The 19,326-nt window shown below is 40.4% G+C and overlaps 2 protein-coding genes across 6 annotated transcripts in view; one reads left to right on the forward strand and one right to left on the reverse strand.

The window, feature by feature from the left end:
- Positions 1–15,910, forward strand: part of FBXL5 (F-box and leucine rich repeat protein 5) — a 34,217-nt gene extending 18,307 nt beyond the window's left edge. For 2 of the 4 annotated variants that reach the window (XM_054632929.2, XM_054632922.2), the window contains 6 exons: positions 1,160–1,285; positions 1,740–1,888; positions 2,083–2,165; positions 4,044–4,766; positions 7,519–7,667; positions 15,271–15,910. In XM_054632929.2, coding sequence (XP_054488904.2) covers positions 1,160–1,285; positions 1,740–1,888; positions 2,083–2,165; positions 4,044–4,766; positions 7,519–7,667; positions 15,271–15,347 — 1,307 coding nt within the window. In that variant the 3' untranslated portion in view covers positions 15,348–15,910. The other 2 variants (XM_054632924.2, XM_054632923.2) reach the window with 2 other exon arrangements.
- A 1,751-nt stretch (positions 15,911–17,661) lies between these two features.
- CC2D2A (coiled-coil and C2 domain containing 2A) overlaps positions 17,662–19,326 on the reverse strand; it is a 52,247-nt gene continuing 50,582 nt past the window's right edge. For both annotated transcript variants that reach the window (XM_054632921.2, XM_077177693.1), the window contains one exon: positions 17,662–18,554. In XM_054632921.2, coding sequence (XP_054488896.2) covers positions 18,366–18,554 — 189 coding nt within the window. In that variant the 3' untranslated portion in view covers positions 17,662–18,365. The remainder of the gene's footprint in view (positions 18,555–19,326) is intronic.

A 19,326-nucleotide genomic window follows, 5' to 3' on the forward strand; every position in this document is an offset into this window, starting at 1 on the left:
GTACTACTACAGTTGTTTGTACACAAGTGCTCTAACTGCGTGGAAGCTTCTCAGATGGGATTTACTGCCACAGGGAGGGGAAAAGAATTGTATTTTTATGTAGGCTTAGTCAAATTTTTTACTTTTTTTCCCCTCCTAGTACACAGAAGGCCTCTGAGGCTTCTTATGCAATATGAAGATGGTGGATTAAAGATGATGAGAAATGTTACCAAAACTTCATGGTTGACAGTCAATTAGGATTCATTGTCATTGTGTTATTCATAGAAGAAACCTTGTTCTTTTAGCTATGACTCAACAGGAGTTGCTCTTGCTTTAGGAAGAGTAGGGTTCCCCCCTGTGAGACAGTTCAATAAGGTGGTTTGTTTTTCAGTATGTGTACATTGAGGGAGGCAGCAGAGCTGCTTATCCTGAGCCCAGCGCTGCCATATATCCAAACTTGAAGTAAATTAATGCCTGTGCAGTAACCTCAAGAGGGAAGGGGTGCTCCACCAGCTAAAACAGCAGAGCTGTTGCTGATCTTCATGTTCATCCAGATGTTCTAAAAATGATTGTGTATTGATTTGAGTCATATGGATGTTACAAATATTCTGTAGCTGTTTTAAGTAGGATACTTTCGGAATTTGTTTTTTTGTGATCTTGGAGTTCTCACGTGAGGGGACTAAAACCAGGCTGGTTAACTGTATATTTGTGATATTCCAGAGGAAAAGAGAGATCTCTTCAACCCAGTGTTAAACTAAAAGCTGATGAATAATTTATATACCAGAAGGAACTTGAGCACCTACACAGTCCAAATATTACGTGATTGTTTCTGTTATTTTTGTGATCATATTTGTCCCTACTAAGCAAGTGAGGATAGCAGGCGTGTGTGTCTCAGGCAGAATAAGCTGTGAGTTCTGGGATGGTACTGAAACTGTTCTAAGAATCTTTTGAAGATTGAACTGTTGAATCTTTTGAAGAATCTTTTGAAGCCTTAGGATAAAGATCAAACAAAGAATTATTTTAAGGTTTAGTCCAGTCTTAGTTGAGATGAATTCGAAATTCATTTATGTCTCTTAAATCAGGTCACAGTATACTGAAAAGCTTTCAGTGCCGATTTATGCTGCAGTGAGAAATTTTTATTAACTTTTTTTCCTTCTTTTTGGGGGGTGGTGGTGAGTAGGTGATTGGTACAGTGGTCCTGCAGCAGATACTGAGACTGAACCTGATGAGGAATGGGTGAAAAACAGAAAAGATGAAAGTCGTGCTTTCCAGGAATGGGATGAAGATGCTGACATAGATGAATCTGGTAGGTAAAATTGATTTTGGTGAAGATGACATAGCTGTAAGAAACAAGCTGAGTGGAAAAAAAGGGAGATGGAGGTTGGTAGGAGAGAAGCAGGCATCTGATTTTAATGACTGGAATTAATTTGTCTAGGAAAGAACAAACATGAGAGGAGGTAGAAGAGTTATGGGGATGTGTCTGAAGGTACAGGCTAGGCTTCATCTCTTCAGAAAATTTGAGTGAATCATCTTGCATCCTGATGCACTCTAGGCTTGATTTAAAATTTGTCCTAAGCTGTTAAATTACAGCTATAGATAAATCTATCTACCTAGATAGATGAAATGCCCTGTGAGATAGTATTTTGATATCTAAAGCAAGTTGTTGGAAACAGCTGCCCTGAGCAGTACATAACCTGTAGTAAATATTTCTCCAAGTCCTTTAATGATTTTAATTCTTTCTCTCTGGGTTTATTTTGCAGAAGAAGCAGCTGAAGATTCACTTGCCATTAATATAGCACAAATGGAAAAACGTTTACTTCATGGCCTAATTCATCATGTCCTCCCGCTTGTAGGCTCCTCAGTGAAGACACTGGTACTGGCCTACAGTTCTGCAGTGTCCAGCAAAATGGTGTGTGATTTGAAACTTTAAATTGTGCAACAATAATAATTGTGGCTATGCAGTCTTTAATTAATAACTGACGTGCTTGGGGAGTGTAAGTGGGTTGCAGTCCAAAACAATGCTGATTTGTAAGCTGTCTCCAGACACTGTGTGCAGCCTTAGTGGCTTGTATCTTTACTGATGATTTTCCTTTCTTTTTTCAGGTTAGACAGATCTTGGAGCTTTGCCCCAACTTGGAATATTTGGATCTCACTCAAACCGATATTTCTGACTCTGTATTCGAAAGGTTAGATAATTGTTGTTTCCTTTTAAAAAAACTTAAAATCCAGGTTTTTGAATGTGGGGGAGAAACATTCAAACATTTCTTAGTCCATTGCCAAGAATGAAAGAAATAAAGAGAAATCAAATTAGTAACTCCCATGTGACTTGTGACTAGGAACTAAAACAGGGTAACAAATCACTAAAATACCAAGTAAAGCATGTAACTTTGTAGTGGCCATTTAAAAGTCTGTCTTCACTACTGGATGCTTTTTACCTATCAGTGTGTACCTAGCCATAATAATAGTTGTGGTTTTGCTCTAGTATTTAGAACTTGTCCATAGATTTTTATGGAGTTGCTCGGTTAAGGAAGTTCTCTTGGCCTGCTACAGCTGCTAGGGTGTGGAATACTGCTATTTCAGACACTCCAATCAAATGATAGGCAAAGCTCTAAGGCTTAGGTGTATTGTCTGTGAATTCCTGAGTGCTACTGAGGTCATTGTCAGTGGGATGGTGTATGGATGCAGAACCTGCACCAGTGGTCTTACAGTGGTATTGACACTTATCAGGTATTTGTGTTCTGCATTTACATCATGTAATGCTCTCAGGTTGTGTGAACACCACACAAAATCTTACCAGCATGGGAACAACACCCTGCAGCTTGTATAAGAAGTTTTATTTGAAATAATAAGCTTCATAGAATTTTCAGGGCTCATTTCCTGCCCTTGGTCACAACCACCCCAGGCAGTGCTACAGGCTGGAGCAGAGTGGCTAGAAAGCAGCCTGGTAGGAAAGGACCTGGGGTGCTGTTTGACTTCAGGGCTCAGCGAAATTTACCTTATTTGTCACTCATCATGTATCTGTATTTACAACACTCAGTTTGTAACTCAGAAAATGAGTTTGGCTTGCTCTAAATATAAATAATCGCTTACAGAAATAAATTTAGAGTAAAATCAGATAAATTAAATTATTTATATAAATTAAAATTGAATATAAATTTACCTATACTTAAATGTATACTTATATATACTTAAAGAAGTAAATGATAGTAACATTAACTATGGATAGGTAAAGGTCATTTAAATCACTTACATATTTTATAGCTAATAATGTAAAATATTACTGTAGATAAAATTTCTATTCCACTTGAAAAAGGTAAGACTAAGGGAGTAAGCTTTTGTTAAAATGAAAAAGTCTGATTTTTAATTAATGATGGAATAATTAGAAGCACAGGTTCAGTTTCAGGAATCCATCTAGTATTCCTAGGAGAAATGGGAAAGGGCAGGAGGACGTATGATCTGAGCACACTGGCATTTCAGCCAAGCTTGAGAAACTCAAAATTCTAGAAATTACAACTGTTACAATACTTCAAACTGAGTATGGAATCTCAGATGTATTTTTGGGGGGTGAAATTTTGGGGATGAAATTTGCTAGCTCAGTATTTTCAGCCTTTTGAGAAGTAACTTTGATGTTTAGTAACTCAGATGTGTCTTGGTAGCTTCTGGTGAGTATAATGCCCTTGTTTTTTGAAATTGTTATTGTGTGTATTTGGTGCTTGCAGTCTGATCTATTATTCAAACATTCATTCAGTATATAGCAACTTTGGTCTTCTTTAAAGTCTCAGTACATGGAGAAATATAAGTTGTTACTGATTCATGAATGATTTCATGTTTCTCTAGACATAATTTTTCTAGGCATATACAGAGCACTTGGAGTATCAAATCTAATCTGTCTGGGGTAGCTTCTTTGTCTATTATGATGTGAATATATATATATATAATCTGAATTAATAGAAGTACTTTACTTGTGAAGTGTTTTTTCATACTTTTAGCCTTAACAGCTATTTCTGAGCAAAATTTCAAAAAACTCAACCAAATCACTTCTTTTTTTCCCCCCTCGATTTCAGTTGGTCTTCAGTTGGGTATTGTCAAAATCTACGCCACCTTGATCTGTCTGGATGTGAAAAAATTACAGATGTGGCTGTAGAGAGGATTTCCAGAGCACTGGGTATCATATCAACTCATCATACCAGAGGTATTCTGAAAAGCTGCAGGAGCAGGAACGCTAAGACTTTGTGGAAAAACAGAGAGATTACTTTGCAGTCCAACCAGAAGTATAATGGTTTGCATGAAATCAGCAATGAAAATCTCATTCAGGGAGGAAATGGTGAGCAGCACTGGACTAAACCTGACAGCTCAGAAAACTTCAGTTCTGCTTATGTGTGGATGCTAGATGCAGATGATTTAGCTGACATTGAAGATGCTGCAGAGTGGAGACACAGGAATGTTGAAGGATTTTGTCTTATGGAACCAACATCCCATATTAATTGTTCTGCATTGTGCTACAATAGAGACATTTATGGGTTAAGGACTAGAGGGTGGCAGCAGCACTGTGCTTCTACTGACTTGATTTACTGCGGTCACTCGTTTTGTTGTGCTGGGACAGCACTAAGAACTATTCGAGCACTTCCAGAGTCCTCTGCACTGTGTAGAAAACCAGTAAGGACTAAGCAGTCAGAGAAAAAAGACTCTGCATACTCTGGGAGTGAAAAAACAGAGGAAGAGACTGCACGAGTTCTTCAGTTTCTCAGTCTGTCAGGCTGTTACCAGATAACAGACCGTGCTCTCAGGTGAGGAGATGTTGTCAAACTATTTTGCTGCAGGATATTTTTTCTGATTTTATTTGTTGGGCTGTTCTGGGATGAATCTGTGTCATTTCAGTAGAAACATTTTTATTGAAGAAACTGGTAAGTTTTAAGTGGTCTTTCCCTCTTAAATAGTTACAGTACTGGACTTGAAAACTTTTTCCAGCTTTTCTTTTGGAGATAACAGTAAAATCTTTTATATCTGTCTTCTGAAATCAAGTATTTTTGTGAATTTGTTGTTCTAGACAGTATTAATGCTTTTAGATTTGTTAGTTGCTTTATTGTTTAGAAATTGTGTTGATTCACTAATTTTTTCATTATGCCTGCAGTATGCTTGAAATTCTGTAAAACTGGAGGAGGATGTCGTTTAACCTGTCTGGATAACAATATAGTTTAGGGACAGACTGAATCAATGGGCTGAGGCCAGTTGTTTGTTCAATGAGATGAAGTACCAGGTCCTGCCCTTGGTCACAGCCACCCTAGGCAGTGCTACAGGCTAGAGCAGAGTGGCTGGAAAGCAGCCTGGTAGGAAAGGAGCTGGGGTGCTGTTTGACAGTGAGTGAACACCAGTTAGCTGTGCCCAGGTGGCACCTGGCCTGTATCAGCAATAGTGTGCCCAGGACCAGGGCAGTGACTCTTTGTTCTTGGCACTGGAGAGGCCACACCTCAGATCCTGTGCTCACTTTTGGGCCCCTCACTGCAAGGAAGGCATTGAGGGGCTGGACTATACCCAGAGAAGGGCAGTGGAGCTGGGGAAGGGTCTGGAACATAGGTCTGCTAAGGAGTGGCTGGGGGGGCTCAGCCTGGAGGAAAAGAGACTCAGGGGTGATCTTCCTGTTCTTCACAACCACCTGAAAGGAGGCTGTAGCCAGGTGGGGTCTCTTCACTCAAGTAGCAAGAGAAAATGGCCTCAAGTTGCACCAGGGGATGTTTAGATTGGCCATTAGGAAAAAATTCTTCACTGAAAGGGTTTTCAAGCATTGGAAGAGGCTGCCACGGGAAGTGGCGTACCTGGAGGTATTCAAAGGCTGTGACACTTGGTGCTGTTAGTGGTGGATTTGGCAGTGCTGGCTTAACAGTTGGATGTGATTATCCCAAGAGTCTATTCCAACCCAAATGATTCTATGATAATTCTGTATGTGCAGAACAACATGTTCAATACAGCCTCATATAACAGTTAAAGTAGGAGAAAAAATGTTTGACTTGAACAGGGAGATGGCTTCATGAGTTACAGAATTTTCTGTTTGCTATTACCACTGATATTTTGTATTGTCAGGAAAATGTAGTTACTGCTTTGTAGTGAAAATGGGATGAGGCTGGGATACTTGTAGCCTCCTGCTCAGGTGTGCTGCAGCACTTAGGGCTAATTAAAGCTTCTTGGAGTGGGAAGAATTCATGTATTTCTGTGCTGTTTGCTCTAGTAAACTGAGGAGTAGTGTGAGGTGCTGCTGGCATCAATTTGTCTCTCCTGAGATTTTGTCCCCATTTGATGTTCACAAGTACAGCTATTCAAATGTCTCCTGTGATTCTTCTGACACTCACTCAGCAGTTACCCTTCCTCAGGGTATGCTTCAGATAATCTGGGCTTTGTGTTGGAGCTTGTTTCTCTTCAAGTGTTGCAGTGGACTTGTCCTGACAAATTTTGTTAGGTGCTGATTAGGTTGTGCTGTGTGTATTTTACAGGTTACTGGTCTGGTTTTTCATGACTCAGTAGTGTGGGAGCAAAGGGAGATTTGGTCACTGAGTCACAGCAAGGGTTTAATTGCATTGCTGGTTTCCCATTGGTGCTTTTTGGGTAAAAGTATTTAGGAGCAGAGAGTGTGTTGCAACAAGTGCTTCTTGTAGTCACAAGAGTACTCGGAGTTCCTGGGGGAAGAGAGTGAAACCCCCTATACAAACACATGCCAGTCCATTTACTTCATGTAAATTGTTACCTGATAGCTGCTTTTGTGGCCTGCAGTTCTACTTCTCCCTGCTGACAGGAGAAGCTTGTACAGCAATGCTCTGAAGGCATCTTCAGTTTTAAATCCTGGCTTGAATCTGCAGTTTGGTGATTCAAGCCTGGTGGGTTTTTTTTCCAGGTGAGTGAGCTTGTTTCTGCTTGAGCTTGGGCTGTCTGCTCTGTGGGCTCGCAGAGAGCAGGTTCACATGGAGTGATTGCTCAGGTGTGGTACATCTATGTGCCTGTTGAATCAGCAGTCAAATTCTCTTGCACTCAGAGAAAGCTAGAGAATTACATTTGAACAATAAGATGGATGGTATGTTGGCAGAGAGAGGCTCTGCTGTCAGTCTTAGGAAAACACAAATTGGGATTCCAAAATAAGTTTAACAAAAAAGAGGATCAAACTTTGGGAAGCATAATGCACCAAACTTGGGAGTGTCATGTTTTAGTGTGAGATGAGGAGTATACATCACCTTGGAAGAGCTGACAAAATAATTGGTATTTTGAAGAAGAATGGCTTTGTAGTTCTTTGAAATAGTCGGTCATGTCTGGTGTCATCCATGAAAAAAGTGGTTTCCCACTAAAGTCTTGCTTCTGTAGAAATCTGCTCAGGTCTGTTGTGTGGCTCAGGGGTGATCCCCCTTTAAAAGAGAGTACAGAAGTGCCAGGTTGGAAGCTCAGTGGTTCCTTAGGGGTGTGTCTGTTGCAGGAGGTGCAGCAGCTCTGTGATGGTGCAATGGGGCCTGTCAGTGCTTGCGGTGCGGGCTCCTAACGCTCTCTTGTGTGTGCCCGCAGGGCGCTGACTCTGGGAGGAGGACTGCCGCATCTGGAGCACCTGAACCTCTCGGGCTGTCTCACTGTAACGGGGGCAGGCCTGCAGGAGCTGGTTTCTGCATGCCCCTCTCTGAAAGATGAACACTTTTACTACTGTGACAACATTAACGGTAATGTCTTTCTAGGAAGATGTGATGCTTTTCTGGGGAGTGATGCTTGGTGTAGGGACTTTTAAAAAGAAAAAGAACCACCAAAACTCATCTGTTTTTAATGTCTGTGTAGCTCTGGGTTTTACAGATTAATTACAAAATTATGACTGTTAAATCAGTTTTGCCTTTTTGTTTGTTTGTTTGGTTTTTTTTTTGTAACACTAGTACAGTTCTGTATTACATAGGAAAGCATTTTTAGTGCCTGTATCTCTTAACTTACATTCTACCTCTATTAGTCATGCTAAACTAAGTCTCTTTATAGCTGCTATTACACACTTGCCCTGTCCATATTTCCACTGTAAACCATGCAATTGTATGTTTTCTGTATGGTCATAACCTCAGACAGAAGCTTCATTAGGTTGGTACCAAAGCAGAGATTTTTAGGAAACCAATGATGTGTGTTTTGCCATGCAAACCTCCCCTATTGCACTAGTTTTGGTATAGAATATTGTTGATTCTACCATCACATGTCCTTATGGAAAAGGTAATTCAGTTTTTTTCTCTGGTTTTGCTTGAGTCAGTAACTTAGGGATGGATCTAAACTGGAGAAGGATCTGTACAAATGCATAAAGTCTGTTCATGGTGCAAGTCTTTTCAGTGTTTACCACACTGGAATTCAGTCTATTAAGTCCAGTAAGCATTCCTAGCATTAGAGGTGGGAGCCATGGTGTGACTGGTATTCCGTGTGTGAATTTAAAACAGGTAAGTGCAACAGAAAGCAAGGGAAAAAGATGATAACCAGGTTCAAAGGCCTGTACATCTAATTGTGTGTAAACCAAAATTGTATTACCTGGTAGTTCATGGTGTCCAGCTCAATAATTTGCATCTGGATTGAAATGCAGTCCCAGCCTGGATATCAGATGTCAGAACTTTGGTATTGCAAGTAAATCTGTACTGATATTTAGGTATTCAATCCATTGAAATCAATACAAGATGATGCACTTGAATTGGATTGTAATATTAGAAGTGAAAGTATTAAACTTACCTTGTTTCCATAATTTTTGCCCATTATGCACTTTTTCGACACTGCTTTTTTTTTTTTTTTGAGACACTTGCTTTTTGTTACTTCCTTGCATTCTGTCTAGACTACAGCATTTAAAAATCTATTTTCTGTTGTCTTTCATTTCCACCTGAAAATTTCAAGGTTCTTTTTGTAAAAATCCTTCACTGACTCTCTTTCCTGCATTATGTTGAGTTTAAAGATGTCTTCAAAGACCAGTTAGAATCCTGTTCCTTTTACATCTGATTGCTTGCTACTTTTCCTCTCTTTATACTTCTGTCTGTAAGACCAGACATAATTTGTCCTCAGAAATTTGTGGTTTTCATCTTGTCCCTATAAAATACACCATAACATCTTTGTATTAGTTTACAATGCCCAAATCTGTGTGTGAGTCCACCACTTTAAAGCTTGGCTGTTTCATAGTATCCTCAAGAAATTATTTAAATTTTAAACAATATTTTTGGATCATTCTGTAAAGTTGTCTGATCCTCTTCCTGTTTATTTCCTTCTTTTTATTGCCTGCTGGAATCTGTGAGCCTATAAGCTCTGCTTAGTTCTCTGAAGCATCATTGCATGCCTCTGGGTCAGCAGTTATTCCTGTAGAGAGGAGTGCACAGGGCAGTGAGGCTGTGAGGGTCTGACTTCTTACATCTGAGATGACATTATTTCTCAACAGAAGTTTATGGCTTTATGGAAAGTAGCCTTTATAAATGAATTCCCTGCAGTTTTGTCTGGGTTTTGTTCCTTGCATTTTCAATCAAACTTCATTGTGATAGGGCTGTTCAGTGTGAAACTGATGGGTTATTCCATTCTGTGGGCAGCAGGATTCCTACTGCAACTGTTTCTGTATCATTTGGCATTTCTAAAGTAACTAGGGAAAGCAGTAGCTGTTGCATTTAAATCAATCCATACCTGAAGCTGTTCATCTGCACATTTACAGACTGTATTACTAACTGCTGCACAAAGTTTACTGATCTGTAAGCATGTTCAGAATAATTTCATAATTTTCTTTGCCCACCAGCTTTTCAGCAATTGTTTTTGGGGAGGGCGTTGTACTCTGGGCTCAGAGATTGGAAAACCTGTTGGAAATAAAAATGGAGCCAACAGCATGGAATTTAGCCATCTATGAATAATAAAGATACAACTTTGTCATCTGCTGATGAATAAGGGCTTTACTTTTACCCCGCTTATATTCAGATTTTTTTTTTCCTATCAACACTAAGCTTAATGGGACCCCTTAGACACAACCCAGCTTCATTGGAATGTCTTTGTGGAGGGCTTGTTTGGTAGGCACGTTGGTTGCAATTTTTGTATTTTCAGCAGGTGCTGTTCTATCTTTTTAGTAGAGCAAGACTAGAAAAGTAGAGCAGCTATGGTGAAGTAGTTGGGTTTAAGTCTGACTGCTGTTACACACCAGTAACATGGTACAGTTTTTATGACCAGAAACCATGAATTTGCATATACTTCCAGATCTACCTTGTGTTTGTTTACTGTTAGCTTCACTTCAGTTTTTGGTTTGCATACTAATGTTTAGGATCTCTTATGTTTTTCACAGTGCTGGAACCCTCAGCTGCAGCTGAAAACAAATCTGTCAATGTACATCCCTTCTAATGGCTGATTTCATTTGTCTAAAACAAATTTGGTTGTGAATCACACTGAACTCAGCAAGAAGAGTTTAATGTTTGAGTTACATCTTGCCACTAAGTTCTTATTGTCCTAAGGCTGTTTTGTCCAGCTGTGTCCATTCTTCTGACTTGTTTCTCCATTTCAACGCCTGGAGTCCTGGAGTGCTTTCAGCTTTGGCATTAGAAAAATGGGGCTCCCTAATTTCTGCAGCAGTAGCTCTTTGCAGCATTTAAGTATGATTCAGTTTCTAGAGTTTTTTTTTTTAATTATGTAGTCCTCAGGTTCTGTAATTAAAGAAATAGGGCATGAATGAAATAAAGTTTGATTCCAATTAGTCACCCTTCCAGCATTTAAAGTCACTGGTCATAGTTGTTCTGTCTTTCCGCAGTCAAACCAAGACTTTGCAAGTTCTTTTAAGGTTCATGGACCACTGTGTGCAGACTTCTGTGAGAACACAGTGTTCCAAGTGTAGGTCTCAGTCTAAATTCTACAGATTACCAGTGTACTCACAAATCTCTGGAAGGCTATTATATGCTGGTGGCAGCCAGTTGCCCTGGCAGGAGAAGTTCTTTTACTATGGTCGTGGTCTATGCTGTCATGTGTTCTTGGTGGAATGCTAAACTTCATTCTAGGGAATTCTGACTAATTTTTGTTCTGCTAGTACATGTAACAAAATGGAGTAATCAAATAGCTCTGCTCATCTCCTACATTACCAAACCTCTTTATATGTTTATATGTTCACCACAAGTAAGCAGCCCTCACCTCTATTCTGAGTCCCCTAAGCATCTGAGTAATCAGATGTGCTTGTAAAGAGCATTACAGTAATCCAGTTTAGAAGTAGCTAAACCAGTAACGTAGACTGTGGCAGGTTAGATGAGAATCTGATTAACTTAGCTTTCCCAGGTGAACCCAAAACACATTTAATTTAGCACTTCTCTGCTAGCACTTGCTAAGCTTTCACAGAGGGACCCTTTACAGAGGGAAATACCCTTCTCCTTATGATCCACTGCATTACTGTTCCTTCTCCACACTTACATCACATGTTGTTTTATAAGACTACATTTTGGGCTCCTTGTTAAGTCCAGCAGTGATGGTATCTGGCTCATCCCTGTCAAGATGTTTTATTACATGAGCCAGAACCTGACACTGCAAACACCCAGTGGTTGCTTGCTATACCTGGCCATCAAAACTGTCAAAGTTCATTCAGATCATATGGAGCAGTGTCCTCCTAGATACCCAGTGCATTGCTAACTGGGCTGTGCTGAAAGCAATAATGGGCAAATGAAGATGGGAGATAGTGGAACAGGTTGCCCAGAAAGGTGGTGCAAGACTCATCCCTGGACACATTTGGGGTGAGGCTGAAAGGGGTTTCTGAGCAACCTTATCTAGTTGAAGATGTGCCTGATTATTGCAAGGTGGTTGGAACTAGATGACTTTTAAAGGTCCCTTCCAACCCAAACTATCCTGTGATTCTGTGGAAGTGATTCATCTCCACTGTTAGGTTGAAATGACCATCACGCTGGGCAGTATGAAAGGAATATATGCAGTTACCATATTGCCTAACCTAATGCATCAGTGAGGTGAGAGGAGTTGGAGACCTCATATACAGAGTCCAGAGGAAACAGAAGAGACAGTGTTATTATGGCAAGATTAAAGAGACCATTTGAATTTAAACAGAGAGAATGCTGAAACAAAGTCTAGTCCAAATGAGGTCAGTAGCAAAGACTGGGGAAGTCAGAGGTTACAAAGCCAAAGAGATGTAGCCAAAGGTCAATGGTAAATAAATGGTAAATAATGGTAAATAAATGGTAAATAATGGTAAATAAAGCCAGGGAAACAAACCCAGTGTCTGTGGCTATCAAAAGTAAAGGCATTTGAATTTTGCTCTCTGTACCAAATGTAAAAAAGAGCAAACTAAGCACTAGGGATTTTATAGAGGAGGTAAATGACTTATGATGATCAATTGACATGTCAAACCATAAATAACTCAAACCCAGATAGCCTTACTGTTAAAACAACCATTAAAGATACTTACTACTTTGTTATAACAAGAACATAGAATACCCTCCAAGTGATGGGAATTGCCCATGTATGATAAGAAAGAGTACAGGGAGGGCAGATTCCAGAAGATGTGGTTGGACCCTGAGTGTTTCATTTTATCTGAATTTTTTATTACAGGCTATAAAGGAAAGTTAGTGGTGGTATGAGGATTAGACATGGGGCAAGAAATGCAGTGTGGGGAGAAGGGTGAAATTTCACTTGGATATGCTTAATGTAATTTGTAAGTCATTGCCTAATAAATTGGGAAATGAACATAAAAGCATTTCAAATGGTCCAATGTACTTAGAAGTATCCAAGTTTTTCAGATCTTAAGTTGCTGCTAGAGTGGCTTAAATTTAAAAAATGAAAGCTAACTAAAGGGTAGGAAGAAAGGGCTTAATGGTCACTGTTCAGGAGAGGAACCTGGGAGGTGACAACTTTCTCCCTGTTCCCCTCCCAAGAGTTCTGTGCTGAGATCAGTCTTACTCAGCATTTCCCTTGTGTTGTGGTGTAAGAAATGCACACAGTAATTTCCATGTTCTTGAGTGGTGCTCTGTGGTCTTCAAGTAATGATACTGATGACTTCTGGAAGCTTCACTGTAGCTGTATGTGTGGTTGAAGGTCTGGGTGGCTGGGAATAATCAAACTGTGATTGCATGAAACAGAATTCAGAGCTGGCAGGTGCAGTGTGGAGATAATGATTTCAGAGAGCTGTTGGTGCTAATTCTGAGATCTTTCCTATTTGCAGCAGCAGCCAAAAAGCCACCAATGTTACCATCGTCAGGGTGGTGAGAGCAAGATAGAGGGTGCTGTGCATGGTCCTGGAAGCCTTGGGGCACTCACATGTGGAGCACTGCATGATGGGCTTGGTCTCCCCATCCTGAGGAGAGAGAGTATACACTGGAGTTACAGAAGATACAGAAGAGGCCTTCTAAAAAGTTAGGGAACTGAACACTAAAAAAGCTGAATGTTTCAATCTGGGAATGAGGTGGCTGAAAAGGGAGCATGACTGTTACAGAACTGGGAAAGCAGTAGATGAGGTGAATGTGCAGTGGTAGTTCTCCAAATTTTGCAGTGTTAGAGCTCAGGGGCACTGGGTGAATTTTACACAGATGCACAATGTAGTGAACTTTGGAACTTGGTCCTGTGGAGAATTGTGGAAGGAGGTTTAAAAAGAGGTTAAAAACCTGCATGCACAACTGAGCCATAAACAAGTACTGAAGGAAATGGACTTCAGTGTCCCTGATACAACAGTTAGGGTTGCTGGAAAAGCACAAAAGGTGTGCATGACAGGCTTATATCATGTCCCTAGACACCATTTGCTCTTGCCAGTGGTGGAGGTAGTGTTAGATGCAGCATGTTTCAGTTAGGAGCATGAGGAATAACAAAACGAGCAGAAAAGGATGGAAAACAATATTAAATTATACTAAGAATTCCCTTCCTTGGGATGTTGTGGGTCTGTATGTTTTATCAACAAGCATTTTGCTAGAAATGTGACAGTTGCTTCAGAATCCCTGCTGTGCTGTGCAGCTGTGGCAGTGCTGGGGAAGGTCAGCCATGGCTTGGAAAATGCTGCTGCACAGAACATGCTCTGCCAAAGCGGCTGCTCAGGAGCACCGAGTCTTCTTTCTAAAGGACTTAAGAAGAAGCTTTCAAACTCTAGCTCGTAAGTGACATGGAGGATCAAAATTTAGTTCAGGTGAATAAAAAGATTTGAAAAGGAAAATGAGTTTATTGACCAGTGAAAAGTTCACTATACTGTAACTGTAGTCTTTCATTACAGTTTCAGGTTTTATTCAGTCCCATGTATCTTAACTTATTTACAGTATAGAGTATTGCTTATTGGTCTGTGGCATAAAGTAGGAAGATGGTTTCAAGATCCCAGATTCTTGGAAATTAATTGAATTATGGCTTTGCTGTTGAAGGAGGTAAAAAAAGCGCCAGATATGGCATAGTGCCCTAGTTCATTAAAATATTTTATTAGAATTTCTAAATGCATTTAAAACACCTGAAATATTTGTTGATTTGTTTCTCATACAAATGGGGAAAATTTGTGTTGTCCTGGTTAGGTCTTCACCAGCTTGTTTGAGTTGGCTCAGCAACCCACTTCCAGTGTTTGTTGGTTGCCAGAGTTCAGGCAGCCTGAGTGTAAATGGGTCTCAAAGCAGGCATATGGCTGCAGGAAATAAAACCCTGTTTGAATAAATAGAGTAATTTCTTATCTCATGGTCACTTTAACATTTTACATGAAAGGAGAAAGTGAAGGTAAGTGGAGGTGGGTAGAGTTACAGTGTTGGTTTGTGCTTTCTGTGCTTGCAACTCATTCTTTTTTCTGAATGGGTCATTTTTAGCCTTATGGCTTCTGATGACTGCAGCAATGCTAAGGTGATTCTCTTCATAGTTTTTGAATTTCCAGTCAAGAGTATGTGAGAGTCTAGCCAACCATGAAGTGTTCATGGAGAAAAAAAATACTTCCAGGCTAAAAAACTGTTTCTGTTACCACAGACATAGTTTTGGAGGTTATGGTTTCTTTGGTAATGATCATCTGAATTCGAAAAATGGGAATTAGAAATGCGTTGTCAAAACCACTCAGTTCTGAAGCTGTGGCAGCCTACGTGAAGTTGCTCATTGAGTGTTGCTTATGGTACTTCTGTGTAATATGGGATGTGTTATCTTCATGGGACTAAGCTATGGAGCAAAAAATCTCTTGAAAAATACCTGTTCCAGGTGAGGTTTTTACACTGTGATTGTACCAGCAGCGTTCCAGACTTCACAGTACTGACTGAAGTGTAGTGCATTGTAAAAAATGAGATGTTTTCTGAATCACCAGTTCATGAGAGTTATGAATCTAAATGAGTGGCCTTTCCTTCTTTTCACGTTTCTGTTGTTTTTGTGCAGGTCCTCATGCTGAAACCGCCAGTGGATGCCAGAATTTGCAGTGTGGTTTTCGGGCCTGCTGCCGCTCTGGCGAGTGACCGCTGACGTCTGATCCTCTACTCCATTTAGCTGAGCAGGCTTCCTCTCATGCACTTTACTTACAGCTCGCATCTTGTGTTAACAATCCTTGGAGTGAGACTTGTTCTACTAGCCTGACCCTGCCCACAACTTCAGAACCTTAATTATGAGTGTACTGTACAGTGTTGTAACAATCTCACAACCTCATTTGGCTTGAAGGGTGTTGGGTTTTATTTTACGTAATTTGGGGAAGATGGGAAAATCTTCAGGTTTTTTTTTAATGCCACTTTATTCCAGTTTTGGCACTTAACTGTACTTTACTGAATTATTTTGTGTTAGGTGACGTTCTTTTTTTAATTTTGAATCCGTAAGTACAATATAAACCTCCGCAGAGAATTTGAATTTTACTGTTTGCATTTGGGTAACAATTATACATCTTTAGGAGCCTGGTTTCTTCCCCTTTCCTCTCATCCTGAAGTTGTTCTTTTTATTGCAAAATTAGGGAAATTGCCACCTTCCTTTTGCATTTGGTTTTGTATTTGGGCTTGAAAGACATAAATAAAACATTCCCACCAATAAAAAAGTGTGTGCCGTGGTTGAATATCTGTGCTTTTAGAGTGCCATGCCAGAAGGCTGCAGAGGTTGGGCAGGTGAGTGGATGTTGTCATGGCTGTCAACTGTACAGTATGTATGGGGGTTTTTGGTTTGGTTTTATGGTTCCCATGACTCTGCTAAGTTGCATTTTTGAAACAGCTTCCAAGGAAGTAAATTTTCATTAATCTGAACTCTGTGAAAGACAGCAATGCATTTTCCCCCTTGCTTCAACAGTTAAAAAGATTCCTCTCTGGACAGTAGAGACTGTCAGGGAGCAGAAATTCTGCTGTGATTAGTGAAATGTGTGCTGGGAAGAGATGAGTAATAGATGAGTGTGTCCTGTGCTGGTGTGAGGGGAGTACTGTAGCCCATGGCAAGTTGTAAACTTCAATGGCCACCTGCTCATAGTTGACACAGTTGCAGGCTGGTTTTTTCTACAGCAGAGGAGGGGCAGGTGTCTGCTTTTGTGGAAGGCAAACAGGTTGTTTTCTTTCTCCTATCCTGCCTAATTTTTAGGACTGAAAATACAAGCTAGTAATTTTTACCTGTTTTCCTAATTGGATAAATTCTTTTGAGTAGTATTTATTTAGAACACCAGTCATGGTGACAGAAGCTTTCAAGATACCAGGGAAAAGTGTCTGGGAAGTCGGTGTGCAGGCAGAACTGGAGGTTACTGGAGGAAATGCAAGTTTCCATCTTGGTCACACTAAACTGAAGAGTAAGGTAAGAAAAACACTAGTGAGTGTAAGCACAGCTGTGGACAGAATGAGCTGCAGATATACCATGGAATAAAGCTGGGAGATGCCATCAGTGTTCAGCACAGCATCTTGTGATGACAGTGTACTTTCTAGAGGGGCCTGCAGAAGGGTGGCAGCAGACTCTGAGCTGGTCCATGACTGCTGAGAGAGCTGGCAGACACTGAAGTGACACCACTCATGATCATCTTTGAAAGGTCATGGAGATCAGGAGAGGTGGCTGAGGACTGCAAGAAAGCAAATGTCACCCTGGTCTTCAAAAAGGACAAGAAGGAGGACCCAAGGAACTACTGTCCAGTCAGCATGACCTCTGTCCCTGGAAAGTAATGGAGTGTCTCATTCTGGAGGCCATCTCTTCTCATGGATGACTGGAAGGTGATCAGCAATAGTCAGCATGGATTCACTGTTTCACCAACCCACTTTCTCTCTATGATGAAACAACTCCCTGGCTGGCTGAAGGGAGAGCAGTGGACTGTGAACTCTGACTTCAGCAAGACTTTCAATGCTGTCTCCCACAGCCTCCTCATAGGGTCAGGAACTGGACTGGAGGAGTGGACAGTGAGCTGAATTGGGACCTGGCTGAACAGCAGATCCCAGAGGTTTGTAATCAGTGGTACAGGATCTAGTTGGAGGCCTGCCACTGGTGGTGTCCCCCAAGGTTCAATACTGGGCTAACTTATTCATCAGTGACTAGAATGAAGGTCTAGATGCCTCCTCGGCAGGTTCACTGACAACACAAAGCTGGGAGGAGCTTTGGGCTGGTTCCCCTGAGTGCTCCACAGCCCTTCAGAAGGCCCTGGGCAGATTGGAGAAATGGGCAGAAAGGAACCATCTGGAATTCAACAAAGGCAAGTTCAGGGTCCTGCTGAACTCTCTTCCTAAGCTCAGCCCACTGTCATTTTTACTTGAAGAGTCTGATTAGCAAGACAACAGCAGGAAAAGGATATGTATATCAGTATTAACAGCACAACTACTTACATACTAGTAAGAGAATTTGGTTTTTATTAACTAATCTTTTGATAATCTTCTACTTCCAAGTTTGCTAACTTGCAGACAAGGATTTCATACTCCTAAGTAATTTAATCAAATTCTTCTATAAAAGGAATGAGCTTCTGCTCAAGGTTTAGTAAAAATATTTATTAAATCCTTCAGCTTTAACTTCTTAAGAAAATAAGAAAATGTCTTCTACCTTTAAATGGTGCTGGCATTATACAGATAAAAAATACAGAGCAGGATATGAAGCAGCCTCTCAAAAATTGAAGTATGGTCTCTTCACTAATGGCTCTTAGGTATATGAAATTTATTCATAGCTAAAAATTCAGGAACTGAGATACAGGAAATTTTTTTACTTACAAGTGTCTTTTGAAGAGGAACATAATCTGACTAGCTACAGGGATACCAAGGAAACATTTTACTCTGCACTCTCACTTATGTGGAGATGTGTAATGCTTAAAGAGTGTGAGGTTCCATAGGGAGCTATAAAAGACTATATAAAAATCACCTATTAGTACTGGAAATTTATGCTGTCAGTCTCTTCCTTAGCAGTAATTAGTGGGTTTAGGTCAAATAAAGCTACTAAAAATCATATTGTCATTTGATTTTTAAAATACTAGGAATAGTTCAGCAGTGAGAGAAATCATATTTACACCTTTATAAGCAAATTTCTTGCAGTATTCAGACTGGTCTATACTACCTATTTCGCACAAGTGAAGCAACATAAATCCATATAGAGAGAACATGTTGGGGATAAGCATGAATATACACAGCCAGAGCAAATTCAACATTGGCAACATCAATGGTGTGAACTCTTGTGCTGTGTACAGCTTCTATTAGAGGTCTCACTTCAGAATATGGCATATGAATAGGAAAGCCAGATACCTGGAAAAAGAAAGAAAAGAAAACATGTAAGAAGAAAAGAACAAAGGCATCTGAATAAATTCATAGCTAAAAATTTACATGCTGAATAAATCAAATTCTCTTGTCTATTGCCAGTCTGAGGGGATGCATAGAAGAACCTATGTTTGTAATTTGGTAACACCTCCCTTTTTCACATACTCCAGGCAAGCTTCTGCCATTTTTCCTCTCTAATTTGGTTTAACTTCAAAGTGAAGTTCTTTAGAATCCACTAGAATGAAGTTATATTAATGAACATGTATAGTAGAGCTTCATTGCTTTTTAGCCTTGTGGCTGGCTTCAAATCACTCTGTTCTCCTGGCTTGGGATTTGAGTGCAAATGTCTCCTGCTCAACAGGAACTGAAGCCTCAACTCATTTTGGAGCTGGCCAGAGCTGCCAGCTGTCACGGATGTTCCATGTGGAAAGCAGAAGGCCCTTCCAACAGCCTGGAGGAATAATGCACAGGCACACCTGCAGCTGCAGTGAACACATCAATTTTCTTCTGTCTTTAGAGAGTGAAGCAAAGACTAGAAAACTGCAGAAAAGCATGTTGTGTGGGCTCCTGCACCTGCAAATACACTGTGTGTAGCACTACTCAGCAGCAGCAGCAGCAGGTTTCTTCTGACCCTGAGAGCAGCTGCACCAATCAGCCCCAGAGCAGCTGGTGCTGGGAGGCTGCACTGGTGTTGATGTACTGGCTGTAGTTGCTGTTGTGCAGCAACACATGTTTCTGCTGAACATAAGAATATAAAGTT

Source organism: Agelaius phoeniceus, chromosome 4, assembly GCF_051311805.1.
Source record: "Agelaius phoeniceus isolate bAgePho1 chromosome 4, bAgePho1.hap1, whole genome shotgun sequence".
Taxonomy (NCBI): Eukaryota; Metazoa; Chordata; class Aves; order Passeriformes; family Icteridae; genus Agelaius; species Agelaius phoeniceus.